General features: G+C 43.3%; 1 protein-coding gene across 3 annotated transcripts in view; it reads right to left on the reverse strand.

The window, feature by feature from the left end:
- PRTFDC1 (phosphoribosyl transferase domain containing 1) overlaps positions 1 to 18,922 on the reverse strand; it is a 95,143-nt gene that overhangs the window by 14,783 nt on the left and 61,438 nt on the right. For 2 of the 3 annotated variants that reach the window (XM_044227528.1, XM_044227527.1), the window contains exon 4: positions 5,140 to 5,205. The exons of the other annotated variant lie outside the window; for it this stretch is intronic. In XM_044227528.1, the coding sequence (XP_044083463.1) occupies positions 5,140 to 5,205 (66 nt within the window). The remainder of the gene's footprint in view (positions 1 to 5,139; positions 5,206 to 18,922) is intronic. 3 annotated transcript variants of the gene reach the window in all.

Genomic DNA, 18,922 nt, shown 5'->3' on the forward strand with positions numbered 1-18,922 from the left:
CAGGCCATGCATGATCTCAGGGTTGTGAGATCGAGCCCTGCATCGGGATCCACGCTCAGCCAGGAGTCTGCTTGAGTTTCTCTCCCTCTGCCTCTTCCCTCTGTCCCTCACCCCACTCACACACTCTCTCTCTCAAATAAAGAAATAAGTCTTTAAAAAAAATCTTTTCTAACTCTCCCTCCTTCATTTTGTCATTTAGCTCTGCTACTGCTCCTTTGGAAAGCGCTGTGCCTTCTCCAAGGCCCCTACTTAGCTCCTGTGGGTCTAGTGCCTGTGTGTGCCCTGCCCATACGGCCTCCTGACTGGTTTCTCTGCCTGGAGTCTCTCTCCCTCCCTCAGTTACTCTACCTTCCTATTAAGTTCACTTTCCTGAAACACAGCTTCTTGAGGTCATTTCTCCTCAAAAACGTTTGCAACTCCTCTTTGCTTTTCTGAGCGAGTTAAACGCTTTATTGAGACATTTAATATATTCTACAAACCAAACCCAATTTACATTCTCGGTGTTTTAAAGCATTGTTTCTCTATTTTGAGCTGATTTCCTTGGGTCACATTGGTCTGCTCTTGTCCTCTGGCTCTCTCATTTCCCTCCTTTGTCCCTCATTTCGTGATTCTCTTCCTCCCTTTTCTCAGGCGTTTTCTCTCCCTTTCCCCCAGGCTTTCTGGTCCCAAGCAAAACCACTTCCACTTGTGAAGACAGTCACAGTCCCAAGGAATCATTCCTTCTCTGGATTTCTTTAAGGGCAAGGAAAGAATGTCGTGTGGGAAGACTCTTGAAGTTCTTCTCGGGGTGCCGAACGTTAAAAAAAGGTATACATGTTGATTGCAGTGTAATAAGATAATGATAAACGCAGCTTCAGTGTAAATGTATTGATTGAGAAATTGTGTAATCACTTTGTAAGGCAGAAGTTGGATGATGGCCTCCAACAACCCTTCCATCCCACGCAGGTGTTTACTACGGTTCGACTTCCCTCTACAACCACTGAAAAAAGTACCCACCTGTTGTTGGGCACCTTTTCAAGATTGTTTTTCTCCCACCATGCTGGTGTACATTCTGCATGATGGAAAGATTCTGGAAGGCCTCTGAAACATTTTTTTCAAGTTCTCTCTAAGTCTTAATGCATAGCGTCTCCCTGCAAGGCTGAAGGATGGGTGAACAGATAAGGCCATATAAATGCCTTCATCTGCTTAAGGGAAAGGAAATTCCGAACGTTAAGTGACACCGTTTTCACTCGTTCATCTTCAGGTGTGCAGCATTCGCCAACCCAGTCCCCAGGTTGAGTCTTTTAGGACGCTAAAGCCCTTCTGCTTCTCCAAGACAACGTGCTCTCATTTGACACATTTCTCATTCGGCTTAAACCCAACTTGCTGGCTGATGTGTCCTTTGGTCTGGCTAATCAGACTTTTTTTTTTTTTAAGATTTTATTTATTTATTTGACAGAGAGATAGAGAGTAGGCAGAGAGGCAGGCAGAGGGAGAGGGAGAAGCAGGCTCTCCACTGAGCAGGGAGCCCAATGCGGGGCTTGATCCCAGGACTCTGGGATCACAACCCGAGCCAAAGGCAGCCACTTAACCGACTGAGTCACCCAGGTGCCCCGCTAGATGGACTTCTATTTACTGTTCCCTCTGAACATGACCTCCCTTTCCCATACTTCATTGAAAACATCTTTGTGGTTTCTAAGAGAAAGAGGAGCCTGCCCTCACTCAGTCAACAAATATTGATTACAACCTGTCATCTAGGCACCGTGCACGCTGCAGGACATAGGATGGTGAATAATATAGTCAGGGTCCCTGCCCACCTTACACAGACTGGTGGGAAAAACAGACATAAAAAAAATTAGCCTCAAAGTAAACACTGCAAACTGTGAAAAGTGCTTGACTTGAAAGAGGGTACTGATAGAGATGAATGGGGATGGTGGGGCGTGGGCAAGGGAAAGCCAGTTTACTCATTTTAGACAGAGAGACGGGGAAGGCCTCCCTTACACAGGGGGCTGAGACCTGTCGGATAGGAGGAAAATGGATTCCAGATTGGAGGCCAAGCTTGTCCGAGGTCTTGGCTGGAAGGAGCTTAACCAGTGTGGTGACAGCACGATGAGGAGGGGCGAGCGGCGTGCGGTGATGGTGGGAGGGAGGCCGGGCCACATCACACAGGTCTTACAGGCTGTGAGAAGGACGTTGGATTATAATCTCAGAACACTGGGAGTGGGGTTCCCAGATAAGATACAGAACACCCAGTTACATCTGAATTTCAGATGAACAATAAATGACTTTTGAGCTTAAGTACGTTCCAATTACTGCATGTGACATGCTTATACTAAAAATGTATTCGTGGTTTATTCGAAATTCAAATTCAGCTGGTTGGCATCCTGTTCTCTGTTTTGTGTGCGTGTCTGGTGTTTTTTTTTTTTTTTTCCTAAGTCTGACAACTCTAATTGAGAGGCCGCTGAAAGGTTTTCAGTAGGCAAGTGAGGGGATCCCATGTGTATTTTAAGAAGATCTCTTTGGCTGTTGTGTTTTGGAGAATGGTCTGGAGTGTAGCAAGAGTTAAATGAAGGCTGAAGTTCGAGGAGACTAGTTAGGCTACCATAGCATCCCGGAGAAGAGATAGTAGTGGTCTGGCCCTAGACCAGTGCTTCCCAAAATTGCATGTGCCTAGGATCCATCTAGACCTCTTGTTAAAAGGAAGACTTAATTCAGAAGATCTGTGATGGGATCTGAGATACTGCATTTCTAATTAGTTTGCAGGTGGTGCTGACCTTGCTGGTTCCTAGACCAAAGATCATCAAACTATGGTCCATCTGGCCTGCTGCCCATTTTTATAAATAAAGTTTTATTGAAGCACAGCCATGTCCATTTGTTTCCATTTTATCTATGGCTGTTTGCTGGTTTCAAGCTGTGATAGAATAAGTAGTTGCAACAAAGACTATATAGCCCTCCAACTCTTAAGACATTTACCGCCTGGCCCTTCCGTAAAAAAGCTCACAAAGCCCTGCCATAGACCACATTTTGCTACTGCAAAAGTCTAGATTCGGGTGATTACCATGAAGATGGAGAAAAGTGGGCAGATTTAAAACACATTTGAGAACACGGAGTGTGGTCTACACCCGTTCATCAAGTACCTGGACTCTGATGTGAGTCCAGGTTCACGGAAATGCATATTGATGCATGATCTTTAAACCTAAGCCATTCTGAACATTGAGAACCTGGCTGACCAATGTTGATTCATCTCAGATATATTTACCCCATGCATGGTAAGCTCAAGGGGTTCGACTCAGCACATATTTAAGCATATATAGAAATCCATCGATGCACACACATACAGGTGAATGTAAAGATACCATGGAGTAGGACCTGGTAACCTGGAAGAATCATTTGTCTTGGGAACAGAACACTGAAGCTGACTCCTGCTTATACTTCCTGCTGGCTGATTTTCTCCCTCTCCTACCTGAACTTCCATGATCTCTATTTTCTCATGGCGGGAGGGTATCTTTGTAGTAATTCTGGGAGGGATACTGAGGCTTAGTACTATCACCCCTCCTACCACTCTGTGCTTTGTAGGAAACTACCCTTTCCCCGCCCTACTCTCTGTCTCTCTTAAGGGAAGGGAATATCCAATACTCATGTAAGAGGGAGAGCACTTTAAAATGAAATAGAAGATGATGTTAAAACAGTAGGAAAGAAAAACCAATTTTATATGCATCTTTTTTCTTGGCCTTCCTTTAGAATTCTTAGAATTGACACTTTGACAAACTCTCCTGGTAATAGCCCATGGTGATTGTGTAATACTGCACAGGGTACAGTATTTCTCTTGTGTCATACACCTGTAAGGCAATGTCCTCCAGCAAAGTCCCAAAGTGACTTATTTAAAGGCCACTTCACGGTTGTGAAAAGTTAATTTCTGGGTATTGAGTATTTTAATTTTCTAGCATGTCATTTTTATTTTTCTTATTTGTTTTAAGTAGGCTCCATGCCCAGCGTGGTGCCCAACGTGGGGCTCAAACTCACAACCACGAGATTAAGACCTGAGCGGAGATCCAAAGTTGGACATTCAATGGACTGAGCCACCCAGGTGCCCCAAGGATGTTATTTCATGCACTGATGTAGTAATATCACATGGTGGCCTCGTGATGCATTAACATCGGCCAGTTAATTCCAATTTCTGTAGAATATAATTTACGTCTAGACAGTAATGCCCCACTTGGATGGCTACGAGGCTTTCTAAAGAGTAGAGGGAAAGAAGCTGGTTTGTATAGGTAGAGCCCTTGGGGTTCTGTCGTGTTCCTAATGTTATTATACATGTTTCTGTTAAATGTCTGCTATTCCTTTACCCCATCCAGATGTTGCATCACAACAACAACCACAAATATGAGAGATTAAACTTATGCTAGAGACTGATTCCTGTCATTCGGAAAGCTAAAGTTGTTCAAGGATAATGAGAACTAGAGATGTCGAAAGAGCTGTTGCTTGGATTTGCAGAAGAACTTGAATCTCGGGGCCCATTTCCACAAAGGCCAGGTGCTTTAGGAAACAACGCTTCCTTCCATGGATGTACTTATGTCAGAATCCAAACAGATTTTCACTTAATTATTAAGCATTGGAAGGTCTGGAACGCCAAGTTGAAAGTGGAGGTGTTCGCCCCATGATTTAATGGATTGCATTTTTTGCGTGGGAGTGGAAAAGGCATAAGGTCGGAACATATGCTCTCCAGAAGTCCTTTTTAATCCCCTCCTTAAATATTAGATATTTCAACAAACCTGTTTAAATGTCTTAGTGCAAGGCCTAGGTGCTGAGGCATAGATGAGAGACACAAAAGCATACAAATAAAGGTTCCTTTTCTGGAGGAACGGCAAGAGGAGAAAAGGAAGAAAGCAGGAGCGCCAAGGGATTTTGTAATACGGGGTTGTCTGAAGTGAGATTGGAAGGAAGGTTGGAGACCAAAGATCTGGTCGGCCTCGGGTCCTGGAAGCCTTATAAAAGGAGTGTTTTAGAAGGAAGAAATCATTAAAAGGATTCACACATCCATTTGCATGAATTAGCCAACCCCGAGAGTGTCTGAAATGCATTGCCAGAGCTGACCTGAAATGAAGGTCACTGATTTCCCCATGACTTCAGTGCAGCCCCAGCAGAGTCACGTTCACAAACCTTTCCAGCCAGTGTTGAAAGATCCTCGCCTCCAATTATCTGCATCTCGCCCATGGACTGGTCGTTCTAAAAAAAGCGAAGATAATATTTCACTGTGCGAGAAAACCTTTGCGGCACATTTTCCCTGTCTGCCCAGCTCGCGGCTAGATTGTGCCTGACAAATCCCGCACAAATAGCTGGTACAGATTCCTGGTTGCCCCTGGTTACCGAGAGCCACCCGCCTGCCTCGGTGCTGGAGACAAAGCACTGGGATGGCTCCCAGAGGAGGGAGACTGTGGAGAGGGGCTGACAAAAGGAGTGGAGAGAAAACCAACAGACCTAATTTGGGAACACAGAAATGATGGACGATGCCCGGGTCTACCCTGAGGCAGATGGAATTGGGGAAGGCTGTCCAGTTCCGGGACCTCTCTGGGTGGAGGGGGCTACGGTTTGTGGGGGATGGAGGATGGGTGGCGTATGTGGGCAGAAATGGGCCACGCATTTGTCTGCTGGGCCACCAAGCCCCATCCTCTGCCCCAGGGGGTAGCAATCAGGTAGTGGTTCCCAAAGAAATTAGGAGCCTCCTCTTTCCTCCTACCAATACAGGTCCAGCCCCCCATCTGAGGTCCAGGGCAATTAAAAAAAAATAATTTATTTAACAGAGACAGTGCAATAGAGCATAAGCAGGGGGAGAAGCAGATGGAGAAGGAGAAGCAGGCTCCCTACTGAGCAGGGAGCTCCACAAGGGGCTCAATCCCAGGGCTTTGGGATCGTGACCTGAGCCGAAGACAGACGCTTAACCAACTGAGCCACCCTGTCAAGGGCAATTCTTACAGTTCACACAGAGCAAGAACTATTGCACTCAGACCTTCAGGCATGAATGAAGAAGCCTCAGGAACGTTGTGCAGGCCCAGGAATATGTTTAAGAGATTTTCACGCCAGTTCTGTTAGAGGTCCATGAGTATCCCTTTCATGATGATTATATATCGTAGATCATCCTCTTCTAATTAAACCACACACACATACACACACACACACACACACACACACGCACACAAAACCAAATACAGATTGTTACCTAGTTCCTATCACAACAAAATAACATGGAGGCAGAACAGGAAACAGAGACAGGCAATTTGTTTTCTGGCCTCCCTGGGGAGACACAGCAGAAGGGCTGACGCAGACACCGTACAGACCGTGGGTTCACAACCAAGCCAGACCTTCCAGCAATAACCTACGGGAGAAGGTCACAGTGCTGCCCTTCATGCAGGACTCGATGAACCAGGAAACATCTCAGGTCACTGCTGTGGCTTTTTGAGCTCTGGGCTCTCCTCTTTTATTCTGGCAAAAGGCTCTGCCTCTTTCCTGGTGGTGGGATGGGGAGCAGGTGTGGTTCATTTCCTAAGGATCAGGTGGGGCCAGGCCTTTCCTGGGTAGGTAAACCAACTACGCCCAAAGCTACAACAGGTCTTGGACTTTGCAGTGACTGAAGCAAATTTGTCCCCTTAGGAAAGTTCTTGGGTTGGTTTAAATTGGATTCTGTCACTTGCAATTGAGTCTCTAGGCATAGAGCTACTTTGTCGTCAAATGGGTTATCTGAGAAGATGAAAAGCAGCCAAATAGCCCACAGAACAGTTTCATCAATGAAGCAGCCTTTATCTTTTTACCTTACTGCTCCAGAGCTGGGGGCAAAAAATGACTTTAAATTGTTTTCACTTCCCTTGGTAAAGCATTCATTCTTTACGGCAGTGGAGTGGACAGGATGCCCACCAAGTAGGTGAGACTAAAAATTTTCTTCTTATGGGAACTGGTCTCAAAAGGAGAAAGTCAAAGAACACCCAGAATTCACAGATCTCTTGCTGTTTCTGAACAGGCATTCATAACCGTACATTCACAACCAGTCCTGCAGTAGGCTAGGGACTTGTCCAAAACGTCAAAGGAGAGATTTTCTTATCACTTGCGGAGGTGCAGAGACACAGGAGTTAACATAGGGGGAATGTCTGCATATCAGACTCAAATGTGTTGCTCAGAGCAGCAGGAAAAATGAAATTTCAATACCTCCAGAGGAGGGAGGTATACAGAATTGGATGCAACTATTAAACCACAAAGTTTGGCGTAACAAACGAGATTTACCCGCTGCCAATCAGCATAAACTTCATAATAATTCTATTACCATCTTCATTCTACTGATTAAAAACAAAAAGCACAATATATCAGAAAGCTAAATAATGTGCTTGCTCTAAGTGTCGCCTTCAGCATGTTGCCAAGCAAGTCTTAGTTCAGAAGACCTTCCTTAGAGCCCAAGTTTATAACATGGTTTTATTATTACATTTGTCCTTAACTCATCTGGAGCTTGTATCTTCCAAATGTCTATAAAGTCAATTGTCCCGATACCACTTACTGAATTGTTTGGGTTTTTTTTCCCTACTGATTGGAAACATCATTTTTATCCTTATCTTTCATTCTCATACATGAGGGTCAGTTTCTATATTCTTCTGTTTCCTTACCTAAATGTCCATTTTATTTTATTTTATTTATTATTTTTTTTAAAGATTTTATTTATTTATTTGACAGACAGAGATCACAGGTAGGCAGAGAGGCAGGCAGAGAGAGAGGGGGAAGCAGGCTCCCCACTAAGCAGAGAGCCCGATATGGGGCTCGATCCCAGAACCCTGGGATCATGACCTGAGCCGAAGGCAGAAGCTTTTAACCCACTGAGCCACCCAGGTGCCCCCTAAATGTCCATTTTAGCATCCAAACCATACTGTTACATTATTATAGCTTTTAGTATCTGGTAGTGTAAGTCCTGTCTTTGGGTTCTTTTTTAAAAATGGTCTTGGCCATCTTTGTACATTTATTGGCCTATTTGCTGAGCTGTTATGAAGATCAAACAAATAAATATATACTGATCATTTAGAACAGAGCCTGGCACGTGGTAAGTACTCAGTTAATGCTGGATATAATTAATTTCCCTCCCTCCCCCTCTTCCTCCCTCTCTCTCTTCCCTACTTCCATCCTTCCTTACTTCCCTTCCTCCCTGCCTTCTTCCCTGCTTGCTTCCTTCTTTCCTACCTTCTTAGGAAATGGTCACTCCTCAGACCTCTTTGGTACACTGAGGTCTGGAGCCCCCTGGTTTAATGACTCCAGCAAAGGAGGCTTTCGTGTCTTGCTGGGTTGGAGAAGGGAACTCAAAGGACCCCCTTCTCCATTCATATGTTCCCCAACCCCTTGCTCCTTTATCCCATTCCCATCACTTCATCTTCTAAGAGCCTAGTGACTAACTTGTGAGCCTTCAGAAGTTCTGTGGCACAAATCCTATAATTCTCATCAACAATTTCCTCCATAGGCATTTAGATTTTCACTTTCTCTATCAGGTTGAGTCAGTGCCCTTCCTTAATCACTTTTGCCTCCAAAAACCATTGACATCTCTCCCCTCCTCTTTGTCCTTGCACATATAGACTTCCATTTCTTTCTCTACTGGCATTTTGGTGGGGTTTCAGGAGGGAATAGAGCTAATTGTATGCAGTCAATCCACTGTGTTTAACCGTGATATTTTTCTAATGGCTCAAAAGCATCCTTACAGTCCTAGGATTGATGTGTTTTTTAAAACATCCTTGGTTTTTCCTTGATAATATTTTATTTGGAATTTTTCGTCTTATCTTCGTAAGTCAGATGGGTTTATAGTTTTAAAGCAAAGTTCTACTAGCCCCATATAATGCATCGAGTGGTTACTTATCTTTTTTTCCTCTGCTCTAGAAGAGTTTGTCTCAGAATGGATTGATTGGTTTTGCTAAGGTTCAGTAAAGCCCAGTATAGGTCTTATTTAACTCCCAGCTTATAAACCAGAAACTTGAGCAATGAGCATTTACATAACTTGCCCAAAGATGAGTTGCTAATAGGTGAAGGGGTCTAGTTCAGTCCTAAAATGGCTGGCTCCTTGTTATTCTGGTGTAACTTACCCCTGCCCTTGGCACCCAGTATTCCTAGAAGAGAAAAACGCATAGTATGTCTTTGAGTGGAATCTAGAGAAGGAGTGAGTCCTGCTCACACAATGAAGGGAAATACACGAGTTCAAGTGGCCAGGAGAAGCCAAATCTTGTAGAAATGGTGGCAGCGGTTATTTAGATTTAAAGAGCCAAGGAAGGGGCACCTGGGTGGCTCAGTGGGTTAAAGCCTCTGCCTTCAGCTCGGGTCGTGGTCCCAGAGTCCTGGGATGGAGCCCCAAATTGGGCTCTCTGCTCAGCATGGAGCCTGCTTCCTCCTCTCTCTGCCTACTCTCAAATAAATAAATAAAATCTTAAAAAAAAAAAAAACACCAAGGAAATCTCTGGTATTTAGCCCTGGTGTCCTTGGAAGAAATATTTTGGAAATTACTAATTTAGGTGACCTGATCTCCAGGTACCAAAGGGGGCACGCCCAAGCAGCCCCACAGATGTGACAATTCCTCCTACGGAGAATTTAGATTGCTTAGATCATGTTTAGAAAAAAACAGCACTGAGCAAGAATAAATATCCTGAGTTCCTGTCCTTTTGGGGAACAGGAAGGGGAAAAGTAAGGAAAATAAATAAACAAAGGAACCACTCTCTAAGCCATTCGTTTTCAAAGACAGAGAAACTTGCTTCAAAATCTGTACACATGAAAGTTTTCTCAATATTCTCAGCCACCACAGATTCCTTAACTTTGCTTTTCCTCCCTAATTATCTTTCCTCTTCACTATTCTGTGCTTAGTAAGGTCACTGATTCTATATTAAGTGGACAGAGATGCAAAACAAAACCCAGAAAGTCTTCATTATAAGGAGGTTTAATGAACAACCTGGAGAGTTTCTGATGAAAATGGTGCAAACCACTAATTATTATTATTATTTTTAACTCTAACATCTGATGCCAAGTCAGAGAACAAGGACAGGTGAATGGGTTCCAGTATCCCCTGTTTTTTCTTCAACCAGTGGTTGATGTAGGACAGGAATCTGAACAGGATCCCTTAGTCCTTCACGCTGCCTGAAGCCAGAGCAGAGGGCACAGTGTGGTCAGAGCCTGCATGGCTTCTGAGCCCGTTGCTTCAAGCAGAACAATTCCTCTTGTCTCTCTTACATCGACTGGGTTCACAGTGAGGTGGTGCAGGCAAAAAAAAAATTTAAAAAACCATTGTTTTCGTGTTTTTTCCTTTGGAATTGACTGACTTTTTGGTTTCCTGTTCATTTAATTACCCATCTGCTTCTGAGAGTGTTTGTTTAGGAACTCCTTCTTACGACCTATGCGGAGGGAGTGGGGGGCAAAGGGTATGCTGTAGAAAGAAGAATGTGGAGATTAAGCGACCAGGTGGCTGGGCTCCCCGGGTCCCCTCAAGGACCAGACCGCCTGGGTTCCACTCACAACCCCACCTTTCATGAGTTGTATGACTTTGAGGAAGTTACTTACCATCTCAGTGCCTCAGTTTCCCTATTTATAAAAATGACATATTAATCATTCCTACCTCTTAAGATTATTGGAGGACTAAAGCACACGTACATTAAGCACTTAGAAAAGTGCCTGGCATGTAACAGTTAGCAGTACATAAAGCAGGCCCCATATTCTCCTAAGAAACTTGCAAATCTACCTGGTGCCCTAACATTTGACTTTGTGATGTATTCTTTGTTCAGTTCACTCGGTGTCTTACTACTCGGCCGTTGCGCTCGTGGTTAGGGTTTACCAAGGCTAACCGCTACCCATGAGGCCTTTGGGTAAGGAGGACTCATGTCATTGCACTGACACTTTGTATCCCAGCTGGAGCTTTGGTTAAAAATGACCTCTTATGTGTTTTCTTTTTGGGTTTCTCAATGACCTCCCAGCTTCCACACTGTGCTGTCTGATGCTTTCCAGCAGATTGTTTGATGGGCATAATTCTTGTCATTCCACTTTGCTGTTTTCATCCTTCTCCTCAACAGGCAGAAGCCACTTGGAGACGGTGCTCTGGCCCACGTTTATACTTAACTCTCTTTAGATCCTTGTGAGAACCATTTACAGTTAGTAGAGCAAGGAGTTAACCTTGAAACCGCCTTGCAAGATGGAGGCAGAAGGTCTGTGGTAGAACATGAGAATGGAAGGCTGGGTTTCTCATCTCTTTCCAGGCCCAGCTGCATTTTTTCTTTGGGGATCATGAGCTGCCCTAATTCCTTTCTACGAATCCATTTTAGCTTAAAGTAATCTAAAATTGGTTTAGGTACTACTTGTAAACAAAAGAACCTCAACTAAGATACCATGCTAACTTACAGGACAAGTCGCATTTGCAAATTTTGATAAATATTACTAGTGACAAATTACTTGTGACACATCTCATCACTATTGATATCCTACACTGTCCTGCACTGAGACCCCAGGAGTTCCCGGCACAGAACCTACTGCATTACCCTCCATGTCTTAACTCATGGTTGTTCACATTACATGTCTCCATCTTTCTTCACATGGGTAATTCATGTTCTTTCATCAAGACTCAGTTCAGGCATCATCTCTTCTGGGAAGCTTTCCTAGAGTCCCCTGGACTTTATATATGTCACAATAACACTCTATACAGATCTGCATCCATATCCAACTGGAGTTTATTTTTATGAATGTAGCAGTTGCCAATAGAATGGAAACTCCTTCAGCATAACAGCCTTACTGTCACCCTAATTGTTCCCTCTGTTGCTGGCACATGGTGGCATCCAGTGTTTATGGAATCATACTAAAGCATCCGAGCACACGCGTTAGCTTTATTTTTAATACTTTTTCTCCTGCCCACTTAGACAACAAGTGTTCTTGGACAGCACTTGTTTTCTATTCCTTTAAGTTTTTCTCCAGCTGTCCAGAAGCCTGAAGGACCTTATCCCTCAATGGGACTCAGAGAAAAATGACAACTATAAACAAACACACGAGAAAATATCTGTAAAGCTCAACTGAGAAGGACTTAAATAAAGCTGCCTTGAGTAACTTGGAAGATGGGATGACTGAAATAATGTAGACCTTCTTCTGCTATGTCTGATTTCCATCCAAATGATATTTCTTTATTCTCACATTCTTATTATCTCAGTTCCTTGTCTCCTCAATATTTTTAAAAACCTACATGACCATATCCATGTGAATTCTGAACACAAGAAATATGAAAAGATGATTTATTAAGATATCTTAATAACAGGAATTTCATGATTAGTAAAAGATACATTTTAAAGCCAAACTAGTGTTTTAGCCAGGAAAAAAAACATACAGGTTAGCATGTACAGTTTCACTAATTTGAAAGTACAAGTGTACTTTGCATCTCTTGAATTTGGTGTGTCTGATTTTGCAAACATGATGTGACTTTATTCGAAGACAAAATGGCTTTCTGCTTAATGACAATGATTTATTACTCCATTGTGATTGGTATTCTACTCCACCCGGTCTCCAAGAGGGGTATGGGTTAGCTAAGAGGAATCTCCACCCAACAGAAAAAGGTTATTTTCTGTATAAGAAATAAAGGGGAGCTGGGTTAGAAGGGGCCACAATGATCTGAAGAATCTATAGTCTGAAGAAAATGAAGAAGAAGAAAAAGAAAGAGTGAGAGAATGAAAGAAAAGAAAAGAAAAAGAGAACAGGAAGAAGAAAATAAACCTTTATTTTAATATAGTTATAGAGGACCCCAGGAAGGAGGAAACACAGTTTGAAAACAGATCCAGGGACTTCTTTTTACATGAACTCTGAAAACTTGGAAGCAGGATATCCTTCTGTTTTGAATCTTGGTATAGGCTGTTGTTTTGGTTGAAGTTGTGTTTTTAAATTATGGATCAGAAGGACAAACAAGTGGAGCCTCTGGAAACATCTGAGTGACCCCAAAAGATTTAGGTAAAATCTGTGTTTTAAAATGTGGATGGCCATATCCCAGTGGTTGACTCTTTCTTGGAAGACCATTTTCTCCATACAATTTTCCCCTCCTAAATACCCAGGGAAGATTTATAATTATAACTTGAAAAACAACAACAACAATAACAACTGAAAATAGTTGTTCGACAGTAATGAAATCTTAAACCAGCTCTCATGAACTGGTTTTAGGATTACCAGGGGAAGGGGTGGTGAACAGGGAGGACCAAGGGAGAGAACTGGCAACAGATAGCATACCACAGAAACCTCTAGAACCCACACCACTTTTTAGTATTAAACTTGGATCTATCTTCTTTCCCACCCAATTGTACTCTGGGTCCAAAAACTTCCGCTATCTTGTATCATTTCTCAGCTCAAAACATTTCTGAAGATGCCCATGCTTGCATAATAGCATCTGATTTCCACCACCCCCCCCCATCCCGCCCCACCTCAGAGCCAGAGTCCTCTGCATATCACAAACACCAAAACACAAAGACATTTGCTTTTTTTCTTTTTGGTCTTATAAGGGAGTTTCTGGAAAGTTCTGTAACTGTTAAACTAATAAGAACTATGCAACAGGGACATGTGTGCTGAACTGGGCTTGCCCTCAACCCTCTTATAGGGTCAAGTTTGTGGAGGGTGGGGAGAGGATGGTGGTGGAGAAAAGCACAGCCTTATCTCGGGAAACCAGAAAAATAGGGGCTGACATGTTTTCAGGTTGGTGACTCTAAACCTCCCAAATCAGGTGTCTCCCCAGATAACCATGTTCCCTCCTGCCTCTCTACTCAGAAGGTACCATCTTGGAGGCACCAGAATCAGGAAAAAGAGGCACAAGGGAGAAAAGCGTAGCCTCCCCAAGTCCCTGAAGAGCTTAAGTGGGTCAGTCTCATGCCGGTTTTAGGCAGGCTCAGTCACCACCCAGAAGCTGGTCCTGGGCCCAGCTTATGCCCTGCCCTGCCCAGCAGACACACCACTCTGCTCAGGCTTGCAGGCTGCAGGGATGAGTGCAGCTCCTTTAGTCTCTAGCTCAGGGGATCTGAGTAGATACATGAGCCTGGCCATGGACAAAGCTATAAAGCTTCAAAACCTTAAACATTTAGAAATAATGGTATGTGCCTCTGCATTCATATTAGAGGCAAGGCTGACTTTGAGAACCATTTACCGAACATTTACTAAGTGCCAGGCATGACACAAAACACATCATGAACATGAATCCAAGCAAAATCCCATGAGGTACCATCCAGAAGCCATTCTCCTTGGTATTTACCCAAGGAGTTGAATATTTATGTCCACACAAAAGCTTGCACTTGAATGTTTATAGCAGTTTTATTCATAATTCCCAAGACTTGGAAGCAGCAGAGATGTCCTTCAGTACATTGACAGGATAAACTGTGGTACACCCAGACAATGGAATATCATTCCGTACTAAAAAGAAATGAGCCATCAAGCCACGAAAAGACATGGAAGATGGTTAAAAGCATCTGGCTAAGTGAAGATGCCAATCTGATGGGGGTATATACTCTAGGATTCCAACCATAAGACATTCTGGGAAAGGCAAAACTATGGAGATAGTAAAAGAGGCTGGTAAGGGTGGGGGGAATGAGTAGGTGGACCACAGGTGATTTTTAGAATAGTATAAGTACTCTAGGATACCATAATGATAGATGCATGTCATTACACATTTGTCCAAACAAAGAGTTATGGGGTGTCATTGTAGGTTCATCAGTTGTAACCTATGTACATCTCTGGTGTAGGATGTTGATGGGGGGAGGCTGTAGGTGTGTGGGGCCTGGGAGTGCATGGGAATGCTCTGTACTTTCCCCACAACCTTGATGTGAATGAAAACTCCTCTTAAAAATAAAATCCATTTACTATGGTGAGTGCTGTGAAGTGTATAAACCTGGCGATTCACAGACCTGTACCCCTGGGGCTAATAATACATTATATGTGTATAAAAAAATAAAAAATAAAAAAAAATAAAGTCCATTTTAAAAAAATCCTTTGGGGTAACAGGCACTATTATCATCCCAATGCAAGTAACTTTGCTAAGTTACAGTGCCCAAGTCCACACAGATGGAAAGTGAGGGGCTGAAAACAGGATAACCCCCTGTCTTGCTCCAAAATCTCCACCTAATCAATACGTTCTACAGCTTTTCTCTTGGGTCTGATCAGAATCTACCTTTCTATCTGACTCTGCACTAGACTTCCTCTCCCTGCCAAGGTGCTTGTAATGTGCACAGGAGTCCCCTGCACAGACTGTGATCCTGCCTGGGGTGGGACCCGAGAGTCTGCCTTTCTCGTGAGCTCCCAGGTGACAGGGAGGGGGCAGGTCCGCAGGCCATGCTCTGAGTGGTTGGGGTCTATGTTCCATCTGCTGGCTAACTCCAGCACACACCCTCATTTTATCATCGTGTGTCTTATGGATGCGCCCTCCACCCAGAAGGTCTTCCTGCCACATCCTGGCTTGTCAAAATCATAACTTCCCTAGATGTACAAATTAAAAATCGACTCTTACTGTAAGTCATCACCTGATCCTCATCCCACCACCACCATCAGCCAGAATTGATTTCTCCTGCCAAGGTGTTTCCTTTGCATTAAGCATATATTCCTACCACCCTTGTTACATTATTCCTCTTCACTCATTTTCTATGCATCTGTTCATATCTGCTCTTCTAAAAGCAACTTGAAGATAGAGACTTTAGATCTTTCATCTTTGTAGGTTCCTTATCCCTGAGCAGATGTCTTGCATGCAGAAAGGAACCATGATGTGTTCCCCTTTTCTGTAAAGTGGGGACAATAACACCTACTTGTTTGGATTGTTGTGAGCTTTAAGTTCAATGTCATATGTAGAGTGCTTTGCTCAGAGTAGGCCCCTGATAAATATTTACTGAATTGGATTTTCCTTTTCTGTTACCCATAAAAGAGAAAGGGGAGAGTGTGGGAGTGAATTAATGACAAAGCCAGGCTTACCCCCAAGGTATCTTAACATTTATTTATGTGGTTTTTCCACTCTATCAAGCTCTACTTCACTTTATTTTGCTTATGTAACCCCCAGTCACTCATGTAACTAAAATTTATCAGTATTTACAGAAGAAACCTGGAGTAGTATTTCCTGGTTCAAACTTTCTGTGCAAATCATTGACTCATGTTCAATTAGGGCTTACCGGATGAAAGGAATACATGTGTCCTTACATTGTGGTAAAGCATAAGTTAATGTACATAATATATTTAATGTGCATGTGATGTACATATGTAACAGTTACATAGACATACCAGTATGTCTATGTAATTCAAGATAACCAAATTTAAAATTAGGTAATGGTTTCCAAGTAACATGACTGTACAAGAAGAAATGATTATGACCAGACAATGATTGCCTTAAGCAATTACTCACTGGGACACCTTGGCAAACTCACTCGATTTCTCATTTACTTCATCTGAAAAATGGGGATAATACTGCCTGCCTTATATGTCGAGAGCAAGCAGATTGCCTCTACATGCAAATGCTACGAAAAAATGGAGCAAACTTTTTTACATGCAAAATTGCATTAACAATATCCTCAGCCATAATACAAAGCTAGACGGAAAAGGCAATTTATATGGAATACAAAGAAATTAGAACACCAAATGTCAAATATATGGAATACAAAGAAATTAGAACACCAAATGTCAAGCATTGCATCTACTATGACTACATTTTAGGTTTACAGTTTCGCTCCAACTTCTCCAGGTATCTGATGAGACACAAGTATCACATGAGAAGGTCTGAGAGCAGAATGCTTCTAGAGCCACCTTTTATTTTTCAGAACAAGAGAAGATGGTTTATGTGATGTAGGCATGTTGATTGGCAGTGCAGGCTTGCAAATTCCTTCAGTATTAAGTCATGTCTTCAAAACTGGGTGGGGCGCTGAGTTATTAAATTTTTTCTTTGCCTCTGGAGGCCAGGCTTGGAAATGGCTGGAGACTACATGTGAACTGAGCTGGGTGGTCTCAGGAAAATTCTGTGTAAACAACGTTGCTCATCTAAAAGTAGCACAATACACTGCACATCTGTCTGTCCATGTTATACAAACAGAATCTGGACTCCATTAATGTGCCTGAGGAATAAATTATTCTCTAATAAATGTTTTTATAATCACAGTGGAAAGGAAGGTCCAAGACAGCAAAGGAAATGAAACTCCAGTACCAATTTGTTGGCGGAAGCCTGGGAGGGGAGTGGGAGAAGGAAGTAGACCACAGCTGTGTCTGACTTAGAGCGGGTGTGTCTTCTTTAACATGTGAAAGGTGGGGTTCCATACAGACTAAGGTATGGGAGAGCACCTTATTCTGTACTTGCCAATGAGGACTGCCAGATCGCCTAGGGAAGGTGGATTTGCTCTCAGTTCCTGCTGGATGATCAAAGAATAACTTCTTAATGACGCATCCAGCTAAGGATGTAGACCCAACAACCTCAGTGCCCCAAAAGTCAGAATGTCTATATGAGGTGGCCTGACAGGGCCAGCAGCTATATTGGAGGACTGAACTGCTTTCATTAGAGACAAAGATTCTGGAAGGGGTCAAAGGTCCAAAGTGGAGCCCATTCACAACCGTTTGGGAGCCCTGCCTCTGTGGGAAACCTGGCCCTGTCTTGGTGCCCTCAAGGCTGGCAGTTTGCGGGGCTCCCCTGGCACGGACACGGGCCCTCACAATTGGCATGGTTAGCCATGGCCTCGATAATGATTCCAGAAGGCACTTCTTGGGCAAAAATACCAAAAGCAGGAACTAGAGCTGGGACTGGCTGAGGAGGTAGCAGGTGCTGTGGAGTAAGTGCAGCTGAGGGACTGACTCAGACACACATGGGAGGACCCCCTTGGGAAGTGTCAGAAATAACCAAAGAGTAAATTCTTGATCGGGCCAATGGGAAAAGTATAACCCCAATGCAGTGTACTTTGGCATGCTCACACCTGGATCTACTTTTGTAGTTACCAACGCGTAATGCCAAAGATGAAAGCTGCATAGGAAATGACATTTGGGTTGCAGAAATGTCGAATATTTATTTGGTGTTTATATAACCTTCCTCTGATTACATCAAATTCATTTGCTGTGAAGTTCACGACGTCCTTAACATCGTGGAGTTCATGACACTATCCCTGTTGTAGCACCTCGGTTTTTAATTTAAAAATTTTAAGGGGATGGTTTTTACTGTTGTTGTAGTTTTAAAATTTCATTATATTTTGATAAGTCCCCGTGACTTCTGCTTCTTGCCAAGATGGAGTAACAAAGACCAGATTTAAAGAAAAAAAAAAAAGCAAAATGTAGGCAACAACAGTTTCAAGATACTGGATGTCAGGCAACAAAGAAGAGCAATCCCCAAGATGGGAACCAACAAAGGGGACCCTATGACTGACTGGCTGACTGTCCTGGGAGAGTTTTCAGACCATAGCATAGGGAAGGAGAATCCTGGTGGAGTCTGGGAGGTGGAGTGTAGGAGATGGAGAGGAGTGACCCGAGAGAACCTGACAGTGGTTCTCAGGATACAATATTGGAGAGAAGGGCTGCAGAAGGAAAAGCAGCAGAGCATGCAGCAGATCTGCAGACACAGACGAAGAAACTGCCTGTGTCAAAGAAAGAACCATCTAAACGGATTGGAGGAAGCAGTGCCCAACATAAGCAGAGCCAAGAATAGTGCCTGTCCCTACTAGAAGGTGAAATCCCACCATTGATGGGGAGTTGCGTAGAGTACTTTGGAGGGTCTTGCCTCCGTGGTGAAGACTCTCTAGCCCTAGCATGTGGTTTGTTCTAGACCCACCTAACAAATCATAAAAGCAGGATCTGAAAGGATCTAACTGCTTCCAAGTCACAGCTGCATCTCAAAACAAGGCTCAAGAATATATAAGGGAATAAAAAAAAGTACCCATCCACAAGCAAACGAAAAGTTGCTCACCATCACTAATCGTCAGAGAAATGCAAATTCGAA

Source organism: Neovison vison, chromosome 12 (genome assembly GCF_020171115.1).
Source record: "Neovison vison isolate M4711 chromosome 12, ASM_NN_V1, whole genome shotgun sequence".
Taxonomy (NCBI): domain Eukaryota; kingdom Metazoa; phylum Chordata; class Mammalia; order Carnivora; family Mustelidae; genus Neogale; species Neogale vison.